The sequence below is a fragment of the Littorina saxatilis genome, linkage group LG3 (assembly GCF_037325665.1).
Source record: "Littorina saxatilis isolate snail1 linkage group LG3, US_GU_Lsax_2.0, whole genome shotgun sequence".
Lineage (NCBI taxonomy): Eukaryota > Metazoa > Mollusca > Gastropoda > Littorinimorpha > Littorinidae > Littorina > Littorina saxatilis.
The window spans coordinates 54,006,870-54,034,589 of record NC_090247.1 but is presented as its reverse complement, the minus strand read 5'-3'; the positions used below and the strand labels follow the sequence as shown (position 1 = coordinate 54,034,589).

At 39.6% G+C, this 27,720-nt stretch overlaps 2 protein-coding genes across 3 annotated transcripts; one reads left to right on the top strand and one right to left on the bottom strand.

The window, feature by feature from the left end:
• The first annotated feature begins 16 nt into the window (after positions 1 to 16).
• LOC138962662 (baculoviral IAP repeat-containing protein 7-B-like) lies at positions 17 to 10,327 on the top strand. The gene is made up of 6 exons (XM_070334563.1): positions 17 to 84; positions 3,284 to 3,673; positions 4,639 to 5,119; positions 9,031 to 9,300; positions 9,619 to 9,705; positions 10,096 to 10,327. The coding sequence occupies exons 2-6, from the start codon at positions 3,368 to 3,370 to the stop codon at positions 10,290 to 10,292; spliced, it is 1,341 nt and encodes a 446-aa protein (XP_070190664.1). The 5' UTR covers positions 17 to 84; positions 3,284 to 3,367; the 3' UTR covers positions 10,293 to 10,327.
• Positions 10,328 to 16,139: 5,812 nt separating this feature from the next.
• Positions 16,140 to 27,667, bottom strand: LOC138962663 (rab-like protein 3). Of its 2 annotated transcripts, none has more exons than XM_070334564.1 (8): positions 27,586 to 27,667; positions 26,864 to 26,955; positions 25,893 to 26,010; positions 25,318 to 25,420; positions 24,086 to 24,236; positions 22,533 to 22,604; positions 21,997 to 22,121; positions 16,140 to 16,442 (listed from the first exon to the last, which is right to left on the bottom strand). In XM_070334564.1, exons 1-7 carry the CDS (start codon positions 27,638 to 27,640, stop codon positions 22,032 to 22,034), a joined length of 681 nt encoding a protein of 226 aa, XP_070190665.1. In that variant the 5' UTR covers positions 27,641 to 27,667; the 3' UTR covers positions 16,140 to 16,442; positions 21,997 to 22,031. The 2 variants fall into 2 exon arrangements, with proteins under 2 accessions (XP_070190665.1, XP_070190666.1); XM_070334565.1 differs by having other exon boundaries at positions 22,092 to 22,121.
• Between the last annotated feature and the right edge of the window lie 53 nt (positions 27,668 to 27,720).

The following is a 27,720-nucleotide window of genomic DNA, read 5'->3' as shown; positions in this document are numbered from 1 at the left end:
TTGCGGTTCAGAAACTGAAACTGAAAACTGGCAACAAAAAAGAAGAAGGAATCTCTATTGTCTATTTCACAGTTATGTAATTGGGTAAGTAATGAGTGTACACCTTTGAGCTCGAAAAGATCATTTGAAACGAGTATTTTTACGGACACATATTTTCTTGTGATCGGTCGTCCCACACATCCATGGATGTCGAGTCATGTACATGTGCACTGACAAGAATCGAATTCGAAAAGCTTGATTTCTTTATTAATTTGCTACGTAGAGTGTATCGTGCAAAAAGGTGGTTCACAGGCGGAAGGTATCTTCCAGTGAACGATACCTTCCGCCTGTGGGTGGTTGAGGAACTGCCCCCAACCATATTAACCAGTATTACAGTGTCAATTGATAATAATAAATTAATCTGCAATTTTAAGGATTCTTTCAAGTTTTCCATCATGTAGCTCTTGCTGTTGTAGTCTTATATATGCTTATTAAATGGATAAGAACAAATGTTTGAGTACCTCTGCATAAAGCAGGAAAAAAAAGCAAAATATTGTGTTGATCTTAAGTTAATCAATGTAAATGTAGGCAAATTGCTAAAACTACAGTCTGACATCAAGACAAGATTTATGTAATAATGGTCTGATATAGGATGCATGTTGAGATATTAGGGGTGACGGTTATTTTTATAGCTTTTTCACAACATGAATTGAATGATCGACACTCCAACTCCTGACCAAGAGTACAAATCCAACTGTGTAATTCACACTTGGTATGATTTTCTATTGAGAATGAATCGGTGAGAGAAGAAAGACTAAGTGGCATAGTTTGACTTTTGACTATGCTGCATTCCGTGACCATATCTGGGTCTTAATGCATAGAGAAATCTGAATGAAATTGGCAAGCCCACTGTCGATCCATGCCCCCCCCCAAAAAAAAATGTTGGTTTAGGGTAACCTGACTAACCTTTTTATATTTAGTCAAGTTTTGACTAAATATTTTAACATCGAGGGGGAATCGAAACGAGGGTATGGTGTATGTGCGTGTGTCTGTGTGTGTGTCTGTGTGTGTGTGTAGAGCGATTCAGACTAAACTACTGGACCGATCTTAATGAAATTTGACATGAGAGTTCCTGGGTATGAAATCCCCGAACGTTTTTTTCATTTTTTTGATAAATGTCTTTGATGACGTCATATCCGGCTTTTCGTGAAAGTTGAGGCGGCACTGTCACGCCCTCATTTTTCAACCAAATTGGTTGAAATTTTGGTCAAGTAATCTTCGACGAAGCCCGGGGTTCGGTATTGCATTTCAGCTTGGTGGCTTAAAAATTAATTTATGACTTTGGTCATTAAAAATCGGAAAATTGTAAAAAAAAATAAAAATTTATAAAACGATCCAAATTTACGTTTATCTTATTCTCCATCATTTGCTGATTCCAAAAACATATAAATATGTTATATTCGGATTAAAAACAAGCTCTGAAAATTAAATATATAAAAATTATTATCAAAATTTTTTTTTCGAAATCAATTTAAAAACACTTTCATCTTATTCCTTGTCGGTTCCTGATTCCAAAAACATATAGATATGATATGTTTGGATTAAAAACACGCTCAGAAAGTTAAAACAAAGAGAGGTACAGAAAAGCGTGCTATCCTTCTTAGCGCAACTACTACCCCGCTCTTCTTGTCAATTTCACTGCCTTTGCCATGAGCGGTGGACTGACGATGCTACGAGTATACGGTCTTGCTGAAAAAGGGCAGCTACTTGACTAAATATTGTATTTTCGCCTTACGCGACTTGTTTTTTCTGTCAACCCTGGAACTTTTTTTTCATTTCTAAAAAAACCCATAAAACTGTTGGCACATTTTGGGGCCATACGGAGACTAAGGGAAGTAACCTCCTTCGAACTCGACTAAATAAAAATTAAAAAAAATTAAAAAGCCTACCTTCCTAGTCCTACCCTATTTTTTTGGTCACGTTACCGTAAACCAACATTTTGTTGTTGTTGGCCTTAGTGTTGAGTAAATTTACACCCCAGATAAGATTGTATACCTCTGCATGTACGCAGTGCTGAATGAAATGAGTACCGTTTTAGCCGCATCTTTTTATAAGCCGCAATGCTATTTTTTTTAAAAAAAAGTCGCGGCTTGTAGTCCGTCAAATACGGTAGACCTTATTTGCATTGGTTAGGCCACACAAGAAAAGTTGTATGTTTCTGGTAACATGGCTACAAAAAATAGGGTAGGTAGGTTTTTTGTTTTGTTTGTTGTTTTTAACTTGACTAAATGTTTTAACATAGAGGGGGAATCGAGACGAGGGTCGTGGTGTATGTGTGTGTGTGTCTGTGTGTGTGTAGAGCGATAGTAGGAATAGCATAGCACGCGAAATACGTAAGATAGCAAAACAAAACAATCTGTTCAGGGTAGATACTTGGTTTGACTTTCTTCTCGTATATCAAAGTTGCAAAGTTTTGCCTATTGTGATTTTTTGTCGATTTTTTATTCGGCTCTTCCGTTTTTGAGTCACTTGAGAAAAAGTGACTCTATGTAATCGGTCAGTGTTAGTCTGTCCGTCCGGCCGTCCGGCCAGCCGTCCGTAGACACCACCTTAACGTTGGACTTTTCTCGGAAACTATCAAAGCGATCGGGCTCATATTTTGTTTAGTCGTGACCTCCAATGACCTCTACACTTTAACGATGGTTTCGTTGACCTTTGACCTTTTTCAAGGTCACAGGTCAGCGTCAAAGGAAAAATTAGACATTTTATATCTTTGACAAAGTTCATCGGATGTGATTGAAACTTTGTAGGATTATTCTTTACATCAAAGTATTTACATCTGTAGCCTTTTACGAACGTTATCAGAAAAACAAGGGAGATAACTAGCCTTTTCTGTTCGGCAACACACAACTTAACGTTGGGCTTTTCTCGGAAACTATAAAAGTGACCGGGCTCAAATTTTATGTGAACGTGACTCATTGTGTTGTGAATAGCAATTTCTTCCTGTCCATCTGATGCCTCATATAATATTCAGAACTGCGAAAGTGACTCGATCGAGCGTTTGCTCTTCTTGTTGTCTGGTTGATTTTGAGGGTACACTTTCTTGAGCGGCGGTCACGTGATCCCTGTAAAAGAAATAATTAATCCAAAAGGTGATTTTGAAGGTTAAGTGAACGGCCTTCTTTGGCATACAGTTTTAATTAAATGACACAGGAATTAAGGCTTAAATTTGGGTTTAAGTTTTTCGCCAACTTTAATGTAATTTTTTTATTAACAGATCTATCTTCATTGTGTTCTGTTGCAGTAACTACACCAAGCGCATTGACAAGGATTATTCATTATCATTGTGGGTGCAACAAGTGCAACACCGCTTCACTGTATTCGCAACATGGGAGATCATAGAGGTCGAGATATTGCACCCGATGAAGACAGGCTCAACTACAGGCATCCTGTATCAGCTTCCAGTGATGTGTTACCTGATCGCGATGTTGAAGAAGATGGAACTTCAGATGCTGTGGGAAGCATTGAACGGCGGGTGTTTCCGTCACAGAGACGACAGGTCGCCAATACAGCAACTTTTTACAAATCTGAAGAAAACAGGCTGAAAACATTTAGGGACTGGGGGTACCAAGAAATTGTGAGAAAAGAGGATCTTGCCAGAAACGGTTTCATGTACACTGGAAGTGGCGATAAGGTAGGCTCAGTTTCATCATTATAAGCATTCTGTTTCCAAAATATATTATGTGTGCTCATCAGTGAATCAATAGCTTGCTTCACAGGAATGTGCTGACCGTGCACCTTCCTTCAGTTTTTGTCTGAATGACATCATTTCCCAACCTGTCTAGTTTCTGGAGATGCTACAGCATGCTGTTCTTGAGATCTATAGTGGAGCATTTTGGAAGATGTTGTGGGCACTCTCAGCTTAGTAATTTACATAGATGCTGCTTTAAAATAGATATGTGATGGTGTCGTTCACATTATGTATTGCTGGGTGGCGGATGCTGTGCTATTCCTGGAAGGTTTTATATAAACTGCGGCAACACTTAGCTTCTCAGTAAAGGATTTCGATTTGTACAGTTATTTTGGTTGTTGCCACTCAACGAAAGCGGAGTGAGCTGACTATGCTCTCAGAGTATAGTGTGGGGAACCCAAATGGGCAAACGAGCTCACACGTAACCAGAAAAATTCTGGAACGCTGAAGAAGAAGAAGAAGAAGGTTGTTGCCAAGGACTTAAAAATAAAGGGATTGAGATATGACTGGACACAGACCAATGACCCAGTTTAGATCGTCTCTACTAGTACTACTACTAGCTGCTTTTCAAGCTTCCTGACTAGTGCATGGTTAGTTCAGGCTAGATAATTATTCACTTGTATACTGTACTTGTAGTACTTGATGTTTTAGAAAAATATATATTTTTCACAGATTTTCTAGTGGCTGTTTTAAGATGTTACCTCCTTTTTGTCAGAGGAAACAGATGCTCTTATTTAGCTTTTATAGATATATAAGTAACCTGTGCAGTTTGACAGCTGTATCCATTTTGTTGATAAAGAACATTCATAATTACTGATTCAGTGATTGTGCCTCAAATGTCTTGATTTGGTCAGACTCAGAGAGATCTATGCTTATATATATATGAATATATTTTATTCGTCTTTCAGGTTCGCTGTGTATACTGTAACGGAATGCTTCGCCAGTGGGATCGTGGTGATGTGGTGGAAGTGGAACATCGGAGAAACTACCCAGATTGCCCTTTCATCTTAGAAGAGAACGGCGTCGGTAACGTTCCCTTCCATCCTACCACCAATGGCTACAACCACACAGAAGCCAGCTATGTTCCCGAGGTGAGGTCAACGACGTCGGCCAGAAGGGATCAAGGTCATGACATTGACCCCATTGAAGACCGGTGTGGGGCTCACAGGTCACAGCCTGCGTATACCAATGGTCATCATGTCAGCGATGCAGTGTCAGGCGCCAACAACTCAACGGGGGAAGATGAGTCCGGAGAAAGATGTTACTCCACCTCACCGAGGAATCCTCGTATGGCTGTTGAGCCTAGTAGGCTAGCGACCTTTGATGGGTGGCCGGCACAGATGAAACAGAAACCCAAAGAGCTTGCCCAGGCCGGTCTCTATTATACAGGTAAGGATGAAAGCTTTGACCACTTTGGACGAAAGCTTGACAGTTGTTTATGCAGAATTTTAGATGCAGGGGGACTTGAGAGTGAGATGGATTTTTGAGTCACTTGAGAAAAAGTGACTCTATGTAATCGGTCAGTGTTAGTCTGTCCGGCCGGCCGTCCGGCCGGCCGTCCGTAGACACCACCTTAACGTTGGACTTTTCTCGGAAACTATCAAAGCGATCGGGCTCATATTTTGTTTAGTCGTGACCTCCAATGACCTCTACACTTTAACGATGGTTTCGTTGACCTTTGACCTTTTTCAAGGTCACAGGTCAGCGTCAAAGGAAAAATTAGACATTTTATATCTTTGACAAAGTTCATCGGATGTGATTGAAACTTTGTAGGATTATTCTTTACATCAAAGTATTTACATCTGTAGCCTTTTACGAACGTTATCAGAAAAACAAGGGAGATAACTAGCCTTTTCTGTTCGGCAACACACAACTTAACGTTGGGCTTTTCTCGGAAACTATAAAAGTGACCGGGCTCAAATTTTATGTGAACGTGACTCATTGTGTTGTGAATAGCAATTTCTTCCTGTCCATCTGATGCCTCATATAATATTCAGAACTGCGAAAGTGACTCGATCGAGCGTTTGCTCTTCTTGTTGATGTTGTGGTGATCAGTTAGTGTTACTGTTAATAGTTTGCATGTTGTGTGTCTGAAAACATTATTGAACTTTCTGCCGCTACCCTAGTGCTCTCACTCCACAGAGTAGCATGCATACATGCATGGAATAACCAAGCAGGGTTCCACATCACGTAGAATTAAGGGTATAATACCCTTTGACCCTCCAAATCACGTACGAGATGCTCTCTGAAGAGGTATAAATACGTAACTGTTTTCTTCCAAATTGGTGAAAAAATGTACGAGTCAAACGCTGAAAGGGTATAGCCTTTGCTAGTTTACAAGCAACAGCACGTAGGCCGCCTGCTCTACTGAGACCACTAAAGTACACGCCGTGTTCGTGCCACTCCTCTGTCGACACTAGCACGCCGTGAAGCAGAGGTTGCCTCCCTTGTCCTCAAACTGCGCGATATCTTTAAACTGATCATCTCGATGGCACTGTTCAATTTAGCCTATCCGGTGCTGTCGCCTGCTCAAAAAAATGCCTCGCAAAACAAAAGATCATGAGGATTTCGGACAGTCTAGTCAGTCTTGATATTCTTGTTGCTTGTTGTAAATGGTGATGATGATGGTTTATTGAAGTAGGTGCAAAGACAGTCTATTCTAGTCAGTTGTGCTGTTTACTGATAAGATTTAATCACAAGTCATAATGATGATGATGCTGGTTTTTGAAGTTAATACAGTTGGTTTCGTTCTATAATTCTTTGTTTCTCTTTTTGCTGCAGTCTTTGTGATTGTGTTCTTGAATGAATGTAAGCACAGCTGAGTAAACTTTCAAAGAAACATTCATCAATTCAGACAGTTCATCATTTTAATTTTACAATCCAAAGAAAATTACACAAAAACTCGCGACATAATAGAAAAAGAGGTATCCATTGAAGTAAAAAAGAAAGAAAAAAAGACTTGAATGCATTGATACACTATGCATATATGATATACATGTATTGTCACAACGTCAAAATGGCAAAGGTGATAACTACCAGACAGGCAATCATATGGGGAAAAAATGACATTTCATGGATACACCGATTGTCACTCATACCCTGTGAAAAATCTGGAAGGGGTATAAAAACCCTTTACTTTTTTCCTGAAAGGGTATGAATACCCTTGACTTTTGGGGTTGTGTGGAACCCTGACCAAGGGTTCTTCAGTTCAACATGAATGAGCTGGCTTTTCCATAATTTCAAGGTAAGGGGGAAAACTGCAGAAGTGTTGGAGAGCGTTGTATTGAGTCAGTGCACATGAACTCCCGTACGAAATGAACATATATGAACATATAAGAGACATATAAGAAACCTATAAGTTTCTTATAAGAAACATATAAGTTTCATATATGACAAGTAAAAAGCTATGTATGTCAGTTGTAGGAATAGGTTTCTTATAAGTCTCTTATATGAAAAAGACCCCAATTCATATAAGAATAATATATGAATCATATATGAGAACCTGCACTTCCAGAAACCTATAGTTCTCTTATATGTTTCTTATATGAATCTTATATGACTCTTATATGAATCATCACTTAGTTTCTGCATAGGAGAATTCAGGACTTAGAAAAAATATTGGACAATGCTGAATTACTGGCAATACTGGCTTTCATATATGTTTCATATATGAACAGGAAGTGGATGGTTTGCCTTGAGCATTATCTCCCCCTGACTGAACGGCCATCTTTGTGACAGCAGCTCTGTGAGGATGTTTAGCAGAAAATCAGTGAAAGAGCAGGACTAAAATGCAAAGTTCTTACAGAAATAATTGGACTTGATGTATGAATATGTGAAGAGAATGTTTATGTCATGCTGATGTTTGTGGGTGGCTGGCAGCCCAACCAACCCAACAGCTTGACACTGACAGGTTTGTGTTTTTATTCAAAATCCAGAATTTCCCTCCATTATTTGTTTTACTTTACAGTTCTAGTTCTGCATCAGGTGATCAAATCATGTTTACCAGCACTACTTTGGTTCAAGCAACAAGAAACTGTGACAGATGTGCATATTCAAGAAAATTATTTGTGGCTGTAACTTGTTTGTTGTTTCTTGTTCATAATTTCAAGTTTCAAAGTATTGGATTTGAAGAGGACAATGCATGTCTTACTCCTCTTCTTGTGACCAGTGATTTAGAGATCTGTTTGTTTTTGCCCTCAAAATAAACACAACTTCAGTAAAGATATGTATATATACTGAACCAAAAGGTATTTTGCAGTTGGATTCATTATAATTCAAAGTCAAGACAGTTAAATTGGGTTAAGCAGGTGTTATTTCCCTTGTAAACACAAATGTAGGTCAAGGTCGTGTGTCTAGTATGAGACATATAAATATCATATATGAGACATATAAGAATCCTATAAGGGAGATGTAGGTTTCATATAAGATTCTTATAAGTCTCATATATGAACATTTCATATAAGAGACCTATAGCTTTCTTATAAGAGAATATAAGATTCATATAAGAGACCTATATGAGCTCAGGTTATAGGTTCATATATGATTCATATAAGTTTCTTATAAGAATTTACCTCATTTGCATTTAAAATACCTATAAGCCACATATATGAAACTGTCATACAAGACTCTTATAAGAATTTTATATGAAATTGGGTCCAATTTCTTATAAGAACGTTTCGTACGGGCTGCTCAAGCTTTTTTAATTTGACTGAAAAGAACATTCACATTTATCGTGAGTCTTTTCTCCTGATCTTCTTCTTCTTCTTCTGCGTTCGTGGGCTGAAACTCTCATGTACTCTCATGTATTGCATGAGTGGATTTTTATGTGTATGACCGTTTTTAACTGGCCATTTTGGCAGCCATACGCCACTTTCGGAGGAAGCACGCTGGTTATTTTCGTGTTTCTGACCGAACTCTGACATGGATTACAGGATCTTTTCTGTGCGCACTTGGCCTTGTGCTTGCGTGTACATACGAAGGGGGGTAAGGCACGAGCAAGTTGATCTGCACATAAGTTGACCTGGGAGATCGGAAAAATCTCCACCTTAACCCACCAGGCGCGGCCGAGATTCGAACCTACGACCTTCCGCTTGGAGGCTGGCGTCTTACCACCAAGCCATTGCGCCTGTCTTTTCTCCTGATCATGGTACACAAATTCATATATTCATTGAATTTTAAAAGCTGGGAACAAAGACTGTATTGGGCTTCAGAACCATCCTGTTATATTGCAAAAGGTAAAATGACCTGAAAAGTACCTGCAATAATCAGCACCTTATTTTTGACCACCCTTGTTCCTTCAGGTGATGGAGACAAAGTGAAATGTTTCCATTGTGATGTCCTCCTGTACAACTGGGATCCAGAAGACGACCCCTTTGTGGAACACGCTCGCTGGTTCCCTGACTGCGAGTACATCCGACTCGTAAAGGGAGAGGACTTCGTGCGCGACGTGAAGAATGGCAAGAATATCCACGATCATGTGATGCAAACACCGGCAGTGCAGGCAGTGTTGTTCGAAGGAACCAGCGTGGAAATTGTGCAAAAAGCCCTTGATGCAATGAAAGCTAAGGATGGTGAGATGTTTTGTGTTGTATTTGACTTTGAGCTCTGTTTGTGTGTGTAGTACATGTGTGTTTGTGTGTCTATGATTCTGTTCGATGTTTGCATATCTTTTTACTACATCTAAACAACAAAGTGACTGTGGTGAGATGAACAAAGGTGAAAAACAACAGAATTATGTACTCACCGACACAAGGACAGCACAATAATACGAATTTTCGCTTATGTAAGCTTCGTCAGGAACAAACAAACACTGTCTTTATTCCAAGTCACAGCGTTTATCAGAAGAGGGTTAAATCTAATCAATATGTTTACTTATTTCTTATACACAGGCCCTGATATAGTTATCTCGGCAGAAAGGCTTCTCAATACAGTGCTGGAAATTGAAGATGCTGAGAAGGGCGCAGTCAGACTTGCAGGTAAGGCATTCTCTGGTTACACCAATTAAAATACGTGCAAGCATGCGCGCGCGCACACACACACACACACACACACACACACACACACACACACACACACACACACACACACACACACACACTCACTCAAACACTCACTCAAACACTCACTCAAACACTCACTCACTCAAACACTCACTCACTCACTCACTCACTCACTCACTCGCTCACTCACTCACTCATTCACTCACTCACTCACTCACTCACTCACTCACTCACTCACTCACTCACTCACTCACTCACTCACTAACTAACTATCATACCTGCAGTACAGATAATGTTTGGGTAATGCGTGTACCTGAAAGCTCAAGATTTTTTATCACAATCTCATTTCACTTTTGTCTTTTGCAGAAACAAATAAACTGTCAGAAACATATGAAAACCTGCGAAAAAGACACAAGTGTAAAATCTGCCTGGACAAGGACATTGAGATGGTCTTCGACCCGTGCAATCACATTGCTTGCTGTGCTTCGTGCAGTGAGTCGCTCAAGACATGTCCCATCTGTAGAGTGAGAATCAAAAGCATGGTCAAGGTTTACATTTCATAAAAACAGCTGCTGCATTGACATGTAGACCTGTCCAAACCCATGCAGTTGTACATGTATCTTATTGCTACCATTTTTCTCTCCTGATAACTGCATCCCAGATTTCACCAGAAAAAATACAATAGGGTGCATCTGTACAATCACAAGAGGTCAAAATACCATTAAAATTTTATTCAATTACTGAGCGCAGACATTATGTACTTTTTGTTGTTGTTATCTTGTATGCTTTCACTATATTGGCAAGGCAATTTGAAGGCTTCATATGTAAGTTCAATATGTTTTACACTTACAAGAGGTTTGTCTACCTGTGACTGGAAAATATGTTTAATTAAGCTGTCACAGAGGACGAACCATAACTTCTTGGGGAATGATTGTCAAGAAGACTTTGCATATTTGTGATTAATGAATGGCAAGATTAGAGGGCTAAGGTTGCTGTCAAGCGACGGTGCCTGCATGTCTTTCTTGAAGATATTTGTTACTCCTTCAAGATTTTCTGGTTCAGGACAGATTTCACCCAACACAATTAATTTTATGACTAACTGTGATATTCCCCCCATGTTTTTTTCTGTACATGAACATTGCACAGGCAATAGTTAACTTGAAAGAGAGTGAACAAAATTCAACTTCAAGGTAAGGCCTCTAAAAGTGGAATTGTTTGAGGCTGACATGTGTAAGTTTAAAGCAAGCACATCTCATGAATATGGTCACGTAACGGATGAAATCAAATAGAGCCCCCACCTCCTCCTCCATCACCATTGCTCCCTCATTCAGGTATTGTGACTCCTTCCGATAAAAAAAAAAGAAAAAGTCAAACATAAGACCGAAGACTGTGATTTTGAATATGATGACGAACTGACAGATTTGAGATTTGTGGACATCAAACTTTCGAGACGTTTTGTTTTGCCCATCATGTAAACAACCTATCTTCCGGCCATACTCGTTTGTCTCATGTAAATCAAGTATTGAAACCTCGAAGATAAATTTTATATGTCGACGTCTAGGAGACTCGATCAGACTTTGTTGAATTACGCCTAAAAAGTGTGTCAAGTTTACGGTATTTATTCCACACACAAATTAAATTGAAAAATGATGAAGTAAAACTGGGCGGATGTTTTACTGCAGTATACGTTAAACAAACTTACTCATTGAAAAAGTGACACACATGTGTTCCCCCTCTTTTGGAGATAGACTCATCCAAAAAGAAACATTAACAATTCTCCATGTACAAAACATACTCATCATGCAACAACAGCAAGTCAGTTTTAAAAAAATCCTGCACAAATCGTTTTTAGTTTTGCAATTTTGTTTCTAGTTCATATTTTACAACAGTATGAAAAAGAAGAAAAAAGAAAGAAAAAAACACTTGCGACAGAGTTCGCTAGTGTGGTGCATTTCTTTTGCAAGGTACTGTAAATTGTCGTGAGTTTTTTTTAATGATTATTTTTAAACCAACTATAAAGTTGGTCTATTTTGCGGTTTTTTAAATGAAGACCTGCGTAATGGAGTTTTACTGATGCTATAGCCAGATCATTTGACATGTATGTGTGACAGGGTGACCAGTCTCCAATTATAGAGTAAAGCTGTTGTCATTGTACATGCCGATGTGGCATGCATTCACCTATTTTTTGTTGTGACAAAGGAACGAACTTTGTAGGTGCATGTGTTCTGCGCGAACTTAGAATCCGGTTTCATTCTAGAATGGACCGGGTCCAGGTTGGAATTCTAACCCTGCGCAAGTACAGGGGTGCCATTCTAGAATGAAACCCTTGTTGCTGGTCCATTCTAGAATCGGCCGTGCGCAAGGTTGGAATTTGGGTCCAAGTTGGAATAGTCATTTCAGTTAGACTATCACACAGCCAAAGCCACAAATGTGGATTTTCTGTTTGTTTTTGTTTTTTGTGTGTTTGGTTGGGTTTTTTTTTCGGGTTTTTTACACTTTACTCAAAGACATCGTGAATTGGGATTGTGATGTTCTGAAAGTGATTACGATTTTGAGAGACACTCAGCACTGATCGCTACGAACGGAAATTTCCGGACTGACAGTGTTTTGCCGATCTCGCTTGTAACTTTTAATCTTATTCATATACATGAAGTTGGTCTTCTGAATTGTGAAGATATAATGTCAACTTTTTTTTAAACCCGTGACAACAGCTCTATAACTCTTTCTGTCCTTCTGTTGGTCTGTCTGTCGGTTAGTCGGTCTGACCGTCTGTCTGTCTGTCTGTCAAAAAAATTGTCAAAAAACCGGACATTTCCGAGAGGGAGACAGCGCTGACATTGCAAGCGGCCGCAACCGGCTCTCATCACAAAAACAACTGCCCTGCAAACAATACCGCCCTGGTAGTCCCCCTTGCTATGGTCTGCCTTTGTTTATTGCGTACTCAGGAGTGTCAACTTTCTTGACATGACATGACATCGCAAGATCGCCAAAGGATTTTTTTCAGGGGTAGACAAATCAGCCCCATTTTATCCAAGGGAAGGTGCAGGTGGAGATAATTCAAGGGAAGACAACTCTGTCTTACCTACAAACATTACGGCCCCCTTTATTCAAGGGTTTCATTCTAGAATGGCACCCCTGTACTTGCGCAGGGTTAGAATTCCAACCTGGACCCGGTCCATTCTAGAATGAAACCGGATTCTAAGTTCGCGCAGAACACATGCAATGAGTTCAAACTGGCATGGAAGGAGATGGACTCTGAACGACTGACATCAAAGATGCTGGAAAGCAAATGTGAGTTCAAGTTCAACCCCCCTGCAGCTAGTCACATGGGTGGTGTTTGGGAGCGTCAGATCCGAACGATACGCAGCATCCTGAATTGTCTTCTCAGAAGATCAGGCCAGCGTCTGCCCCCCGCGGGTTAGGGGGAAGAATTTGCCCGATGCTCCCCAGCATGTCGTAAGAGGCGACTAACGGATTCTATTTCTCCTTTTACCCTTGTTAAGTATTTCTTGTATAGAATATAGTCAATGTTTGTAAAGATTTTAGTCACGCAGTATGTAAGAAATGTTAAGTCCTTTGTACTGGAAACTTGCATTCTCCCAGTAAGGTCATATATTGTACTACGTTGCAAGCCCCTGGAGCAATTTTTTGATTAGTGCTTTTGTGAACAAGAAACAATTAACAAGTGGCTCTATCCCCCCCCCCCCCCCCCCCCCTCCCTTTCCCCGTCGCGATATAACCTTGAACGGTTGAAAACGACGTTAAACACCAAATAAAGAAAGGCCAGCGTCTCACTACCTCGTCACTTCGTACGTTCGTATACGAGGTGATGGCCATCGTGAACAGTCGACCATTGTCTGTCGAGTCATTGAAATCGGCAGATGGACCACGCCCTTTGACCCCTATCCACGTCCTTACCATGAAGTCAGGTGCGATCCTTCCGCCCCCTGGTGTGTTTGAGGATCCAGACCTGTACGCCAGGAAACGTTGGCGCTGTGTTCAGCGGATGGCAGACGAATTTTGGCTGCTATGGAAGAGCCAGTACCTTACACTCTTGCAGAAACGCCGTGTCTGGCAACTTCCCCAGGCAAATGTACAGGTGGGAGATGTTGTCATCTTGCATGACCAGAACTTGTGCAGATCAGAGTGGTGCATGGCTCGTGTAATCGAGGTGATGCCTGGGTCTGATGGACTGATCAGACGAGTGAAAGTGCATGTTGGAACAAAGGCTCTGGACAATCACGGCCGTCCCACTGGTGATAGTCGCATATTAGAGCGACCTATTCACAAACTGACTGTGCTAGTTGATCGTGAAAATCATGAAGACAATGCTGTGTAAGCAAACTGAAAGAACATTGAACTTTGGAGTGTTTTTCCAATTTGACAGTTGATTGTTGTGGTTTGTTTTTAAAACAGACGATGTAACGGACATTTATGATTTAAGTGGTGTGTTTCTTATGCCGTCGAGTATATGACTAGGGGCATTTAGTTAAAATGAGAAGTGTTGAAACACTGAAAATGATTGAATCATAATATTGTTGTGTACATGTTTTGCAACACAATGATTTTGAGTTGTGAAATTGAAATTTCTTCTTCTTCTTCTTCTGCGTTCGATGTACTGAAATGTCTAAATCTGCGTTATTCTTCTTTTGATTTAAGAAATATGTTTTGTACAAGGTTTTGAAGTAAATTATATTAAAGGCACAGTAAGCCTCCCGTAAACCGTCACAGATACGGTCAGGCTTTTACACACAGTACAAACACCCTTTCATTTAACCACTCACCGATTGAGAACATCCTAAGTGCCCTCCGTAAAGAGCGAACAATTTTCAAAGAATTTATTTTTGCGTGGTTTATCTTACCCCTGAGCCATCGTGAACCCGTGTGATCCAGTTTCCCTTTTTGGCTCACGTAAGTGTAGCCTATGCGATCGTAACTTTGTCTGTCTGTGCGTGCGTGCGTGTGTGCGTGTGTATGTCTGTGGTAGAAACTTTAACATTTCGTCATTTGAAGACGTCACATTATGGCGTAAGAGGGTTAGACGTCACGCGAAGGAATTACTGAAAGTCTCGGTCATTGTTATTTTGAGCGGGCCGAGACTAGTTGGCAGTCGTGTCCCTCTAAGCAGGCTACATGCAGACAGACAGATCTAGTGTCTCGCTTTCTTGCACAGTGTCACCTATGCTTACTGTGTGTGTGTGTATGTGTGACGGAGTGATTGAGTTTGTGTTACTGTTTGTCTATTTCTTACGTGAGCCTTGAAGGCTTCGCCTCTTGTTTACAATGTAGTCGTCAGTTAGTCATTTGAATGCGACTCGATGTGAGCTTATCTACAATAGCACGTTTTTATGCACGAAACAAACGGCTGTGGTTCACAAGAACTCTAGCGATGGCTTTTGACTGTTGAGAGGAACGGCGATATGCATAAACCGTCGTCTGCTACGACCCTTGCGTGACCCTGCTTCCGGGCTTTTCTTTTTTTAAACTTTCACAACTTCGAATTGTTCTGATCTTGTCTTGATGAAAAACGAATTCTTTTATGATTAAAGAATGTTTGTGTAACAAGCTGTCAATTTATTGAGTCACTTGAGAAAAAGTGACTCTATGTAATCGGTCAGTGTTAGTCTGTCCGTCCGGTCTGGCCGTAGACACCACCTTAACGTTGGACTTTTCTCGGAAACTATCAAAGCGATCGGGCTCATATTTTGTTTAGTCGTGACCTCCAATGACCTCTACACTTTAACGATGGTTTCGTTGACCTTTGACCTTTTTCAAGGTCACAGGTCAGCGTCAAAGGAAAAATTAGACATTTTATATCTTTGACAAAGTTCATCGGATGTGATTGAAACTTTGTAGGATTATTCTTTACATCAAAGTATTTACATCTGTAGCCTTTTACGAACGTTATCAGAAAAACAAGGGAGATAACTAGCCTTTTCTGTTCGGCAACACACAACTTAACGTTGGGCTTTTCTCGGAAACTATAAAAGTGACCGGGCTCAAATTTTATGTGAACGTGACTCATTGTGTTGTGAATAGCAATTTCTTCCTGTCCATCTGATGCCTCATATAATATTCAGAACTGCGAAAGTGACTCGATCGAGCGTTTGCTCTTCTTGTTTTTATTGGATTTTTAGTTAGTACATTTTGTGGGGTTGTACTGTTTTTTCTGGCTACCTTTACAACAAAGTGTTGAATAAATCACAAATGTAACTCCAGATGGTTTGCCATTGGATACTTTTCTCTCTCACCCTCTGACTATAACTTGGGACATGTGTGTTAGCACAAAAATACACACAAGCATTGATACAGAGAATTGTGTGTGTGTGTGTGCATGTGCATTATATAATATTATAGTGGTTTCAGCCATTTAAATCACACACTGATCATTTGACATTCTGAAAGAGGTATGTGTTCACTAAGACAGCTTTATTTACATTTTCATTGCAGTAACAAAACATGCATATACCGTGTTAAATTGCACTTTGAAAAAAGTTCAGGAAGCAAATCCTGGTCTCAGAGTTAAACGGCCTTTTGCTCCCATATTGAGCATCACTGTGCATACAGCAGAGATCCAAGCTTTTCTCTGCAGATCAATCAGGCTCCACGATACTTTGAACATTGACCCATCATGTACATAGAAAAATCACAAGTTATCAGTCTATGTGTGCATTCTTCCAGGTTCTCCTTGTCTGGAGTGGACTCATGTGGCCCTGGAAAAAAAGATCAAGAACATCATAATTTATGTCAAGAATGCTGCCAAATTACAACGTAACAAAGAAATAGTGATTCATAACATGTTTGCGTTCTGAATTCTCTTTGAAGAAAAAAAAAGTTTACAGGACAATATCGTTGTCGTCCTGGTGTTTTGGCGTACTAACTCGATTCTTTGCGATTTTGATTCTTTTGTGCTTTAGACTAAGTAAATCATTCTCAACGATAAATATTTTCTAAAATGTGATGGACAATACATGATTTTACATTCTTTTATCTTTCTACCCATATTAGGTAAAAATATAAACACTATTGCATATAAAACAAATAATCACTATTGGCCTTCTCCTGAAAAGCTGTCTAAAATGAGGTACACCAAAGTTCCGTGACGACGTTGATATGAACTGTGTGTGTGCTTGCACTGTATATGACAGCGTAAATAAATGTGTTTGTGTTGAGCTTAAAGGCACAGTAAGCCTCCCGTAAACCATCACAGATCCTGTCAGACTTTTACACACAGTGCAAACACCCTTCCATTTGAACGCTCACCAAACGGGAACATCCTTACGTAAAGAGCGAGCAATTTTTAAAGAAATAATTTTGCGGATTGTCTCGGAGACAATCGGACCGTGGTGCGTTTTGGCGCTAGACCTAACTTTTAAAATGTAAATAATAAATTGACAGCTTGTTACACAAACATTCTTAAATCATAAAAGAATTCTTTTTTCATCAAGACAAGATCAGTACAATTCGAAGTTTTGAAAGTTTGAAACAAGAAAAGCCCGGAAGGGTCACGCAAGGTCGTGGTTCTCGTAGCAGACGACGGTTTATGCCTATCGCCAGTTCCTTTAAACAATCAAAAGCCATCGCGAGAGTTCTTGTGAACCACAGCCGTTTGTTTTGTGCATAGTCAGAGGTACATAATAACGTGTTATTGCAGATATTAAGCTCACAGCGAGTCGCATTCAAATTACTAACTGACGACTACATTGTGAAAAGGGGAAACTGGATCACACGGGTTCATAATGGTTCAGGGGTAAGATAAACCACGCAAAAAATAAATTCTTTAAAAATTGCTCGCTATTTACGGAGGGCACCTAGGATGTCCTCAATCGGTGAGTGTTTAAATGAAAGGGTGTTTGTACTGTGATGGTTTACAGGAGGCTTACTGTGGCTTTTATATTCTTTTATCTTTCTACCCATATTAAGTAGAAATATAAACACTATTGCATATACAAAAATAAATAATCACTTTTGGCCTTCCCCTGAAAAGCTGTCTAAAATGAGTTGCACCAAAGTTCCGTGACGACGTTGATATGAACTGTGTGTGTACTTGCACGTGTATATGACAGCGTAAATAAATGTGTTTGTGTTAAGCTTAATCGTTATCAAAGAAATACAATTCTAAAAGTAACTACATGTATACTTCACATAACATTAATGTGCAGCTGCTAAATGTAAAACCATAAACACACAAATCATGCTTTAAATAACAATATTTTGTTCTTCCTCTTCTGATGATCATGATTATTATCATTATCATTGATAACTATTTTTACTATCATCATAAATTAGTACATGTACGGTGAAGTCCGGCTGTAGTGATAGACCCATATAGTGATAGTCTGGCTGTAGTAATAGAATTTCTGGGTCCCGGTCCCAGTTGTTCATGTTCTTTGTTAACTTAGTCCGGTTGTAGTGATATTTTTCAGTCCGGATATAGTGATAGTCCGCTTGTAGTGATACTATTTTCAAGTCCCGGGGAAGCTAAAGTCCGGCTGTAGTGATAATGTTCGAGAGTAATCTCCCTTTACCAAAATGGCGAGCAAAAGCCAGCCACGCACTGTGCTTACCCTGAAGCGGAAAATTGATCTGACAATTTTTCATTTAACCCTTATATCTAAGTGGCCCTTTTCTTTCTCTCTCTCTCTCTCTCTCTCTCTCTCTCTCTCTCTCTCTCTCTCTCTCTCTCTCTCTCTCTCTCTCTCTCTCTCTCTCTCTCTCTCTCTCTCTCTAAAACACACACACACGCACGCACGCACGCACGCACACACACATCGGCTGTTGAACTGCCAGGACGGGGGTAGGTTAACACAGGACATTTGCAAGCCTGACAAAGACGACAGAAGAAACGTCACAAAACGAAATCAATAGTGGTTCCAAAATCACCTTGTTACTGCCTTGAGGCTAGTTTACCAAATGTGCCGCCGCATGTAGCAATAAAAGCTTTGAAGATATCACTACAACTACAAGCGATTGGCCGGATGTAGTAATAAAACCTACAAAAATAGAACTATAACCGGACGTCCGGATGTAGTGATAAAACCTACAAAAATATCACTATAACCGGACGTCCGGATGTAGTGATAAAATCTACAAAAATATCACTATAACCGGACGTCCTGGTGTAATGATAGTCCGGATGTAGTGATAAAAATATTTGGTCCCGAGGGCTATCACTACATCCGGACTTCACTGTATTATTAATCTGATTATGAAGTTTGATGGAAGAAGATCAAGTTGAGTTTTCAATCTAGTGTCTCATCAAATATCTTTTTAAGAGTCCAAATCCTGCATGCTTAAAACCATGCTTGTAAACCAGCACCATTTTGTTATCATTAGATAGTTGCGCATAACACAAAAAACAACATCACATCAGTAATACATGTACTTATAGACAGAATGTTTTTGTTTTGATTTGAGTGTTCTGGCTGGTTTGATACCTGGATCAAATCCTTGCATTGATCAGCTAAGAAATACACCAAACCCTAAATAAAGTAATCAGGAATATATACAGGAAGCTTTGTGTCAATTACCTCCACCACTGATTCCCTTATTAAAAGTATTTAATGAAATAAAACGAACTAGACTTAGAAGGTACCCAGACACCAAACAGTCAGTAAAGCAGATACTGGAATTCAAGTTTTATGTCCCAGAATCAAATAAACCATGAAAACAATTAGCCAATAAGGGTACAAAATTATTGGGTACACCAATAGATCACAAAGATTTGAAATATGACTGGCTTCAGACAGACACTGCACCTTTGACCATTACGAATGTAAGAATCACTAAAAACTAAAAAGTTACAGTACGTTCCTTCTCCCATAGGCGATCATGTTCACAACCACAGATCTGTCCAGGATTTTATACATGGAATAAGAGAATCTTTTCACTTAAAACACAGACTAAAGGCCATGTCAGATGCAAAACACAAAACAGTGTTTTCTTGCGAAACAAACACAAAACAGCGTGTCTCCCGTGTGACATCCCCAAAAACATGTTTCGGGAAACACTGTTTCGTGTTTTTGCATCTGGTTTTGGAAATCTGAAAACAGGTTTTGGGTGTCGGCCAATGAACACGGACGATCAATTCATGTGACTTGGTTTCCAGCACCACGGAGAGAGAAAAAAATGGCCGACCCAGATGTCGTACCGACCCCTAAATCTTAACCAGAATCTATGAACCCTGTCATGTTTGTCGAGAGGCAATAATATCAGTTGGCGCTGCCAGTCATATTGTTTACAAACCCGAACACAGGGCAGTAGTTGAACGGGTCAAGCTGACACTGACCGATATTAATGTGAAAACACGCAGCGTGCTACATCTGTGATTTTCGAGTGTGACATCCCCGCTTTAAAAACATGTGTTTCCCCGACGTTTTGATTGTGGTGTTTTGTCAATAACATGGATTTGTGTTTCACATCTGTCATTGCCTTAAAAATCAATAAAACGCGGCAACATTCTGTGCAGCGTGGGTATTAACTTCACAAAAAAGTCACATGTTCCACAGGAAGCAGACAGGTTTAGAGTTTTGGGCAAGTTTTAAAATCAAACAGGATGCCTTGTTAATAGTAGATGGGTGCAATGGCCTAGTGGATAAGATGCCGGTGTAACACGAAATTTTTACTCCACGAAAAATTTACTCCGGAGTAAATATTTCGTACGAAATTCTTACTCCGAGTACACTTTTCGTACGAGAAAAGAACTCCCCAAGGCACGAAAAAATTACTCCCTCCACGAAATTTTTACTCCCCATTTTGTTTACTTCCAGTAAAAATCTTGTACGCGAAAATGGGATGCGGGTGAAGGGATAATGCCAATAAGTGATCTCGCGCACACGAATGTCGCGCTACCCTCCTTCCACCCGGCCCTTCCACCACCAAGACTAACAGGGGACAAGGGAGTACAAATTTCGTACACCTGGCATGGGAAGTTAAATTGCTCGTGTTGGGGTGAAGTAATTTATTCGTTATTTATTCGTCAAGGGAGTAACATTTGTGTACGAAATGTTTACGAGGAACTCACCTGTCGTGGGGAGTAATTTTCTCGTGTAATGGGGGAGTACCTTTTTCGTAAAGGGAGTACCATTTTCGTACGAAATTTTTACTCCAGAGTAAAAATCTCGTGGGAGTAATTTTCTCGTGTTAGACCGGCAGTCCTAGCACAAGGTCATGGGTTTGATTTTTCCCCGACACGTCTGGTGGGTTAAGGGTACAGTGGAACCCCCCTTTTCAGACCTCCAAAAATCTGAGAAAATCAGGTCTTATAAAGGAGGGAGTCTTAAAATGGGGGTCAATTTACAGAGGTTATGAACAGAAAGTCTGAGAAAACAGGGTCTTAAAATGGAGGAAGTCTTAAATTGGGGGGTCTTAAAAGGGGGGTTCCACTGTAGAAATGTTTCTGATCCCCCAGGTAATAACCTATGTGCAGACTTGCTAGTGCCTTATCCCTCTTCATGTGTACACGCAAGCACAAGACCAAGTGTGCATGGAAAAGATCCACTGCTGCCAACCCTCCCGAATTTTTCGGGAATCTCCTGATGTTTGAAATCTGTCACGAAATTCCGAAATTTGTTCAATTTTCCCGAAAAGGAAATTGTCTGAAATAATTTATAAAAGCATACTCTTTTTGGGGGACGAAACCGGTGAAAAGACGCTCTGGTTAACCGAGACCAGCCAAGTCGATGTGCGCATGTACGGAAAATAAGTTGTGCTTCTTTCCGGTTTTGGCCTTCTAAAAATGCTGCCGAAAACAACAACAAAATAACAAAAACCACAGGCTAAAGTGAGGTTTGTATCGCAGTATAAGACGAACTATGACTTTATCGACAAGTCAAACAAGGGGGCCTTCTTCGGCCCCCGGACCCCCACAGGAATTTCATAGTCGTAGGGTTGGCAGCCATGAAGATCTTGTAATCCATGTCAGAGTTATAGAAACACGAAAATACCAAGCATGCATTCCCAGAAATTGGCGTATGGCTGCCTAAATGACGGGGCAAAAACGGTCATACATGTAAAAACTGTGGGAGTTTCAGCCCGTGTAACAGCCTGAACAAATCTGTTATGGAGAATTCGATTGTGTACGCGGTAAGGGTTGATAATCAGATATATAAAGATATACAGACTGACTAAATGATAAACACTCCTACACTCTTCCGTCCTGGCAACCAGATAATTCAGCAAAATCTTCAAGAAACCTGCACCTTCCCAAAGCATTCAAAACACCAACGGGGAAATATGCCAGGGATATATAAATAATGTAAGTCTCACGTCATAAAATTGCTTTGCCTCAACGGCTTTCAAGTTTACTGGAACTTGTCTCGGTAATCTTCTGAGTAATCATAAGGGCTTCTGTTACCACTGACCTGATTGCTGGAGTAACGACGCTCAATAACCTGTTACAAAGGAAAGACAATGCCATTAAAAACATGTCAAAAAAAGCACTGCTACATGTATGTGTATTTTTACTTTGAAAATCGTGTTCATGTCTTTATACCTGTATGCTGTAAAGACATTTATTAAGAAATAAGTTGAAAATGCTCATTTTATCACACAATAAACACACATGTCCACACACAGACAAAGGCGTACGTGTACACACACACATACACACACACAGACATGTTGCTTGACGGGATAGTCCCCTAGGTGGCTAGAAACAGAAGGACATTATGACATAAGACTGACTTATTGGAAATGTGCATAGTAAGAGAATAAAATGATTTTATCACGCACACAAAATAGATGAAGATGCAAGCTGGTAAAATTGCACAAAGATGAAAAATGACAAATAAGAAAATGCTCACCTTATCCAAAAATTTGGTTAGCTTTACAGAATTAGTTGAGCCAGGTGCAAGGTATTTCACATTCATGCTGTCCTGTAAGATAAACAAAACATCAGATATTAGACATATTAGTTGTCCTGAAAGATAAACAAAACATCAGATATTAGACATATTAGTTGTCCTGAAAGATAAACAAAACATCAGATATTAGACATATTAGTTGTCCTGAAAGATAAACAAAACATCAGATATTAGACATATTAGTTGTCCTGAAAGATAAACAAAACATCAGATATTAGACATATTAGTTGTCCTGAAAGATAAACAAAACATCAGATATTAGACATATTAGTTGTCCTGAAAGATAAACAAAACATCAGATATTAGACATATTAGTTGTCCTGAAAGATAAACAAAACATCAGATATTAGACATATTAGTTGTCCTGAAAGATAAACAAAACACCAGATATTAGACATATCAGTAGCAAACCATACTTTTTGTCAGCATTAATGAATGATGATGTTTATACAGTATCTTTCAGACAGACTTTTAACAGACACACAAAGCAGCGGGAACATCCCTTCAAAAACCTACACTGTTAAATTTACTTTCTCTTCAGGTCTCATTTCTCAGATGTGTTTTGATGTGAAGCCTGTACATTTATCCTCACTTCACATTCTACTTTCTTATGGACCTTTAAATCGCACACTTCCAGATTCAGATAACAGGCAGTTTTAAGCTGATGACAATTCTGCAAGAACTCTTTTGGTATGTTTCATTCAATTAGTAAAAAGAGACAACCCAATGATTTGTACTGATATACTGTGCAACGCTTGAAAATGAGGGAGGCATTAATTGCTGCAAAAGAAATTAAGTCCATGCAACATCATGTTCTTTCAAAGTTGCAAGGACAACACACAAGACATACACAGGTCATTCTGATATCAAGGCAACAATTCACAACTACATATGGCACCTCTCTTGTAAAGTGAGTATCCTGACAATAATACAGTGGGCGGGGATGTAGCTCAGTCGGTAGCGCGCTGGATTTGTATTCAGTTGGCCGCTGTCAGCGTGAGTTCGTCCCCACGTTCGGCGAGAGATTTATTTCTCAGAGTCAACTTTGTGTGCAGACTCTCCTCGGTGTCCGAACACCCCCGTGTGTACACGCAAGCACAAGACCAAGTGCGCACGAAAAAGATCCTGTAATCCATGTCAGAGTTCGGTGGGTTATAGAAACACGAAAATACCCAGCATGCTTCCTCCGAAAACGGCGTATGCCTGCCTAAATGGCGGGGTAAAAAACCGTCATACACGTAAAATTCCACTCGTGCAAAAAACACGAGTGTACGTGGGAGTTTCAGCCCACGAACGCAGAAGAAGAAGAAGAAGAAGACTAATACAGTGGAAGCCCCTTCCAAGACCTCCAAAAATCAGAGACAATCAGATCTTAAAATGGGGGTAAATTTACAGAGGTTATGAAGAGAAAATAGATCCGAGAAAACAGGATCTCAAAAGGCAGGGAGTCTTAAAAAAGGGTTCCACTGTATTCTATTTCAACAAATACTTACAAGCTTAAGCTCATCAGCACCACACTCCTCTGCCACAGCAGAACTTCTGGATGTACTTTGCTCTCTCAGACCTTCTGCCGAATCCGCTTTGCTGCCAATCACAAGGATTGGGATCTGGTTGCCAGCGAACGTCTCGGGGTCTATCTCTTTACTGATGAGAAAAAAATTAGAACTCATCATATTTGATTACTTACAATCTAGCTTAACCTTCACCGGATCTTGCTTTGAACTACACAGTCCCGATGATGTGGGTCCTAAATTATGACCCATACTTTTTAAAGAAAGATTCAACGTAAAAAGTATGGGTCGTAAACGACCCACACCATCCGAATAGGGATAAACTCTTTACCGCCTCTTTACAGAGTAAGGTTCGTACACGACCCATGCCATCCGAATAGGGATAAACACCGTGAAATTGCCATCATTAATTCCATAAAGGTCGTCCACGACCCACAACATCCGGACTATGTAGTTCAAATGGCGTCATTGTTTATTTTGTTTGTTTTCAAAGATAATCCTTTAAAATTTGGTCTATACTTGTACTTGTGCGACATTATAGGTTTATAGAAAACCTGTTCGCCGATCTTGGTATGAAAAATAAGCTACTGTGCATGGGCTCTAGCATATAGGCAGCTTGGGATGTATATATTCCTAGTAGAGTTCCAGTGCGTGTCTAGTTTTGACTTGAAGGCGTTGACGGTGTCGACTGCTACGACATTGTCTGGAAGGCTATTCCAGTCAAGGACCACTCTCTCTGAGAAAAAAGTTCTTCGCACTCTTGGGTAGGTTATAGGAAGGTTATATGGTGTTTGGGGATTAAATGAGGATTACATGAAGTCTCAATCAAAAACTCCCAATAGTTTTAGAAATACAGACACTTTTGTGAGGGTCTGGGTCATCCACGACCCAGGAAGCACGGTGAAGGCTAAAGAATCTGTTTGGTAGCCAATGTGCCTTAGTGCCAGTATCACCAATGTGTTCTTCCTTTCTGATGAAAGAGTCAGGGAAGTATTCAAGCTTCAATTATGTTTTTTGTAATGAAATAACCACTCCAGTCAATGTGAATCAGTTACGCTACAAGGTTGAAAAACTGGGAGAACTGCAAAGTTTTTAGTATATTAAAGATATTACAACACAGCATGCAGATACCTTATGAGCAAAGGTGAACAGAAATCCTTAAAATTTCATTCACAGACAAGCTTTAGAGAGAAAAAAAGATGACCTGAGCTTACCCATTGTTTCTGACGTCTGTGTCCTTATTTAAAACCTCTGCCAACCATTTGCGAAGGTTCTGATGTGACTTGCGATTCGTCAGGTCATGCACAAGAATTATACCTAAAAAAATGTAATAACAAAAAAAAGTTTCAAAAAGTGTACAGGAAAAAAGTTGCAAAGCATCAGCAAATTAAAACAAAATTTATTGACATAAGTAAGTGTAACGAAGCTTTAAAAATACCATCCGTTGACGGTGAGTCTCAATATACAATCATTGGCGGGGGAGGGAGGGGACATGCACTGTTTGCACCATTGCTGTATGTTTGGCATGGGCTTAAATTTCTTTTGGTGTTAACAACTACAGTCTATCAAAATAAGCTAGTTTTACAGTACACTAAAACAGATTGAAACAATCACCACCACCACCACCACCGAAACATCAACCACAAAGTTACAACTATCAATACTACTGCTGATAAGCCTCCTCCTCTTACTAATAATCATAGAATAAGTATACTACATGTACCTGTTTATAATCCAACAAGATAACCACTTAAATCTTCAGACAAAACACGCTGGTCAATAGACTGACCATGTACTTGATGGTAAAATATGGATCTGCTGTTTCGGTGACTGGATGAGCCTCCAATGTCCCACAGTTCCAGGAAGTAGTCTTTTTCTGCTGGTGTTCCTGCTCGGAATTCGTGAAACTGAAAAACAATTAGCCATTACCAACATGTTGTCCTGTATATTCAGGAAAAGACATTGCACAAGAACAGAGTAAGTTTCAGCATCAGAACACACACTCACTGGCACATACACAAGCGTTGAACAAACAAGCCAAATGACAGCAAATATTGCTGACTCTTTTTTCGGTAAGAGACAACCAACAAAAACTTCACCAGTAAAGCAAACTTTCTGCTGACCACACAAACTTCAAGGCTACAGCTTCTGTGTACATGCACGTTTTCCTAAAATGTGTTGAGAATGTAAACTCAAGCAGTCTGCTGACATTGTATGTGGAGGATAGCTTCACATCTTGTGAGTAAAATTCTCAATTAATATGTATCTAAGTTCTAACTTCTAATGAATAAAAGTTAAAAAAAAAGAAATTTAAAAGAAACCCATACATTTATGTTTTCATGTGGTCTACAGTACTTTCAAAAACACTCCTTGAATTGACAATTTGTCAAACATTAACAAAATAAATCAAATGAAGAAATGAAACCAACACACTCGCACAAATTAACACAGAGATAAAAAAATTATGTAGGAAAATTCACAACTGTCTCATATATATATAGGCAAATCAAACTCATACTTCCCCAAAGGGGAATTCGCATGCAATTAATTTCCCCCGAAGAGTCAAACTTCGAATAACATCCCAACAGGGAAGTCCGACACACAATTTAACTTAAATCCCTTCCCACATTCTCATTTGTTATTTTAGTGATTGGATATATAAAAATATATATATGCACACAATAAAATTGCAAACACTGACAAGAAAATAACATCTGACGACAATTAAGAGGTAGATTAGAGAGCATAGGCATTAATTACCTTCACTTCCACAGAGCAGCCAATAGTTGCAGAAGGGTTGTGACAAGGCTCATTATGACAGATCAGATGAACCAGGGACGTTTTACCTACACCTGCAATGAATAGTCTGTATATGAATATGTTTCGTGGTTAAAGTTACATTCAGTCAATACTTAACTGAACGATTGTTGTTCTTTTGTTGTTGTTTTTCTCTGCACGTTGTATTCTGGTGTTTTTATGGTGGTACACAAACACACACACAGTCACAGACACTCTCTCTCTCTCTCTCTCTCTCTGTATATGTTCCAAGGACAGGTTGGAAGATTAGGCTGAGCCTAAAACCTTTATCCTTATGTAATACAGTTTTGAGTTCTGAGCTCTCTCTCTCTCTCTCTCTCTCTGTGACTGAAAGTGTAACAGTGTAAGTGTAATTAGTTTAAAAGTGAATTTGTTGATGATTAAAAATTCACTAGGAAACTAAGAACAATTGTATTATGGCTAAGATGAATAAAGTGAGTATTTAAGAAGGTGGAGCATTCAGAAAAAAATAATCAAAGTGAAGTTCTCAGATCTGACGTGTCAAACAAAGAGCAGAAAAATCGTCTGCTCTCTGACGCCGTATCTTCTCCGACCATAGTTTTACGAGATCATAACATAGTTTAATCAAAATGCCTTGAATAAAATGGAAGGAATATTAGTTTACAAATTCACTTGATATATACAATTTATTTGTTCTATGTTACCTGAATCGCCAACAACAAGAACTTTTGCCTTATCTATTGCTCCTATAGCCGCCATTATGCTAAGGGAAAGCACTCTTCTGACTTGTTTGCACTCAAAAGACGGAACTTGCCCGAAGAATCGTGGTATTTTTGTCT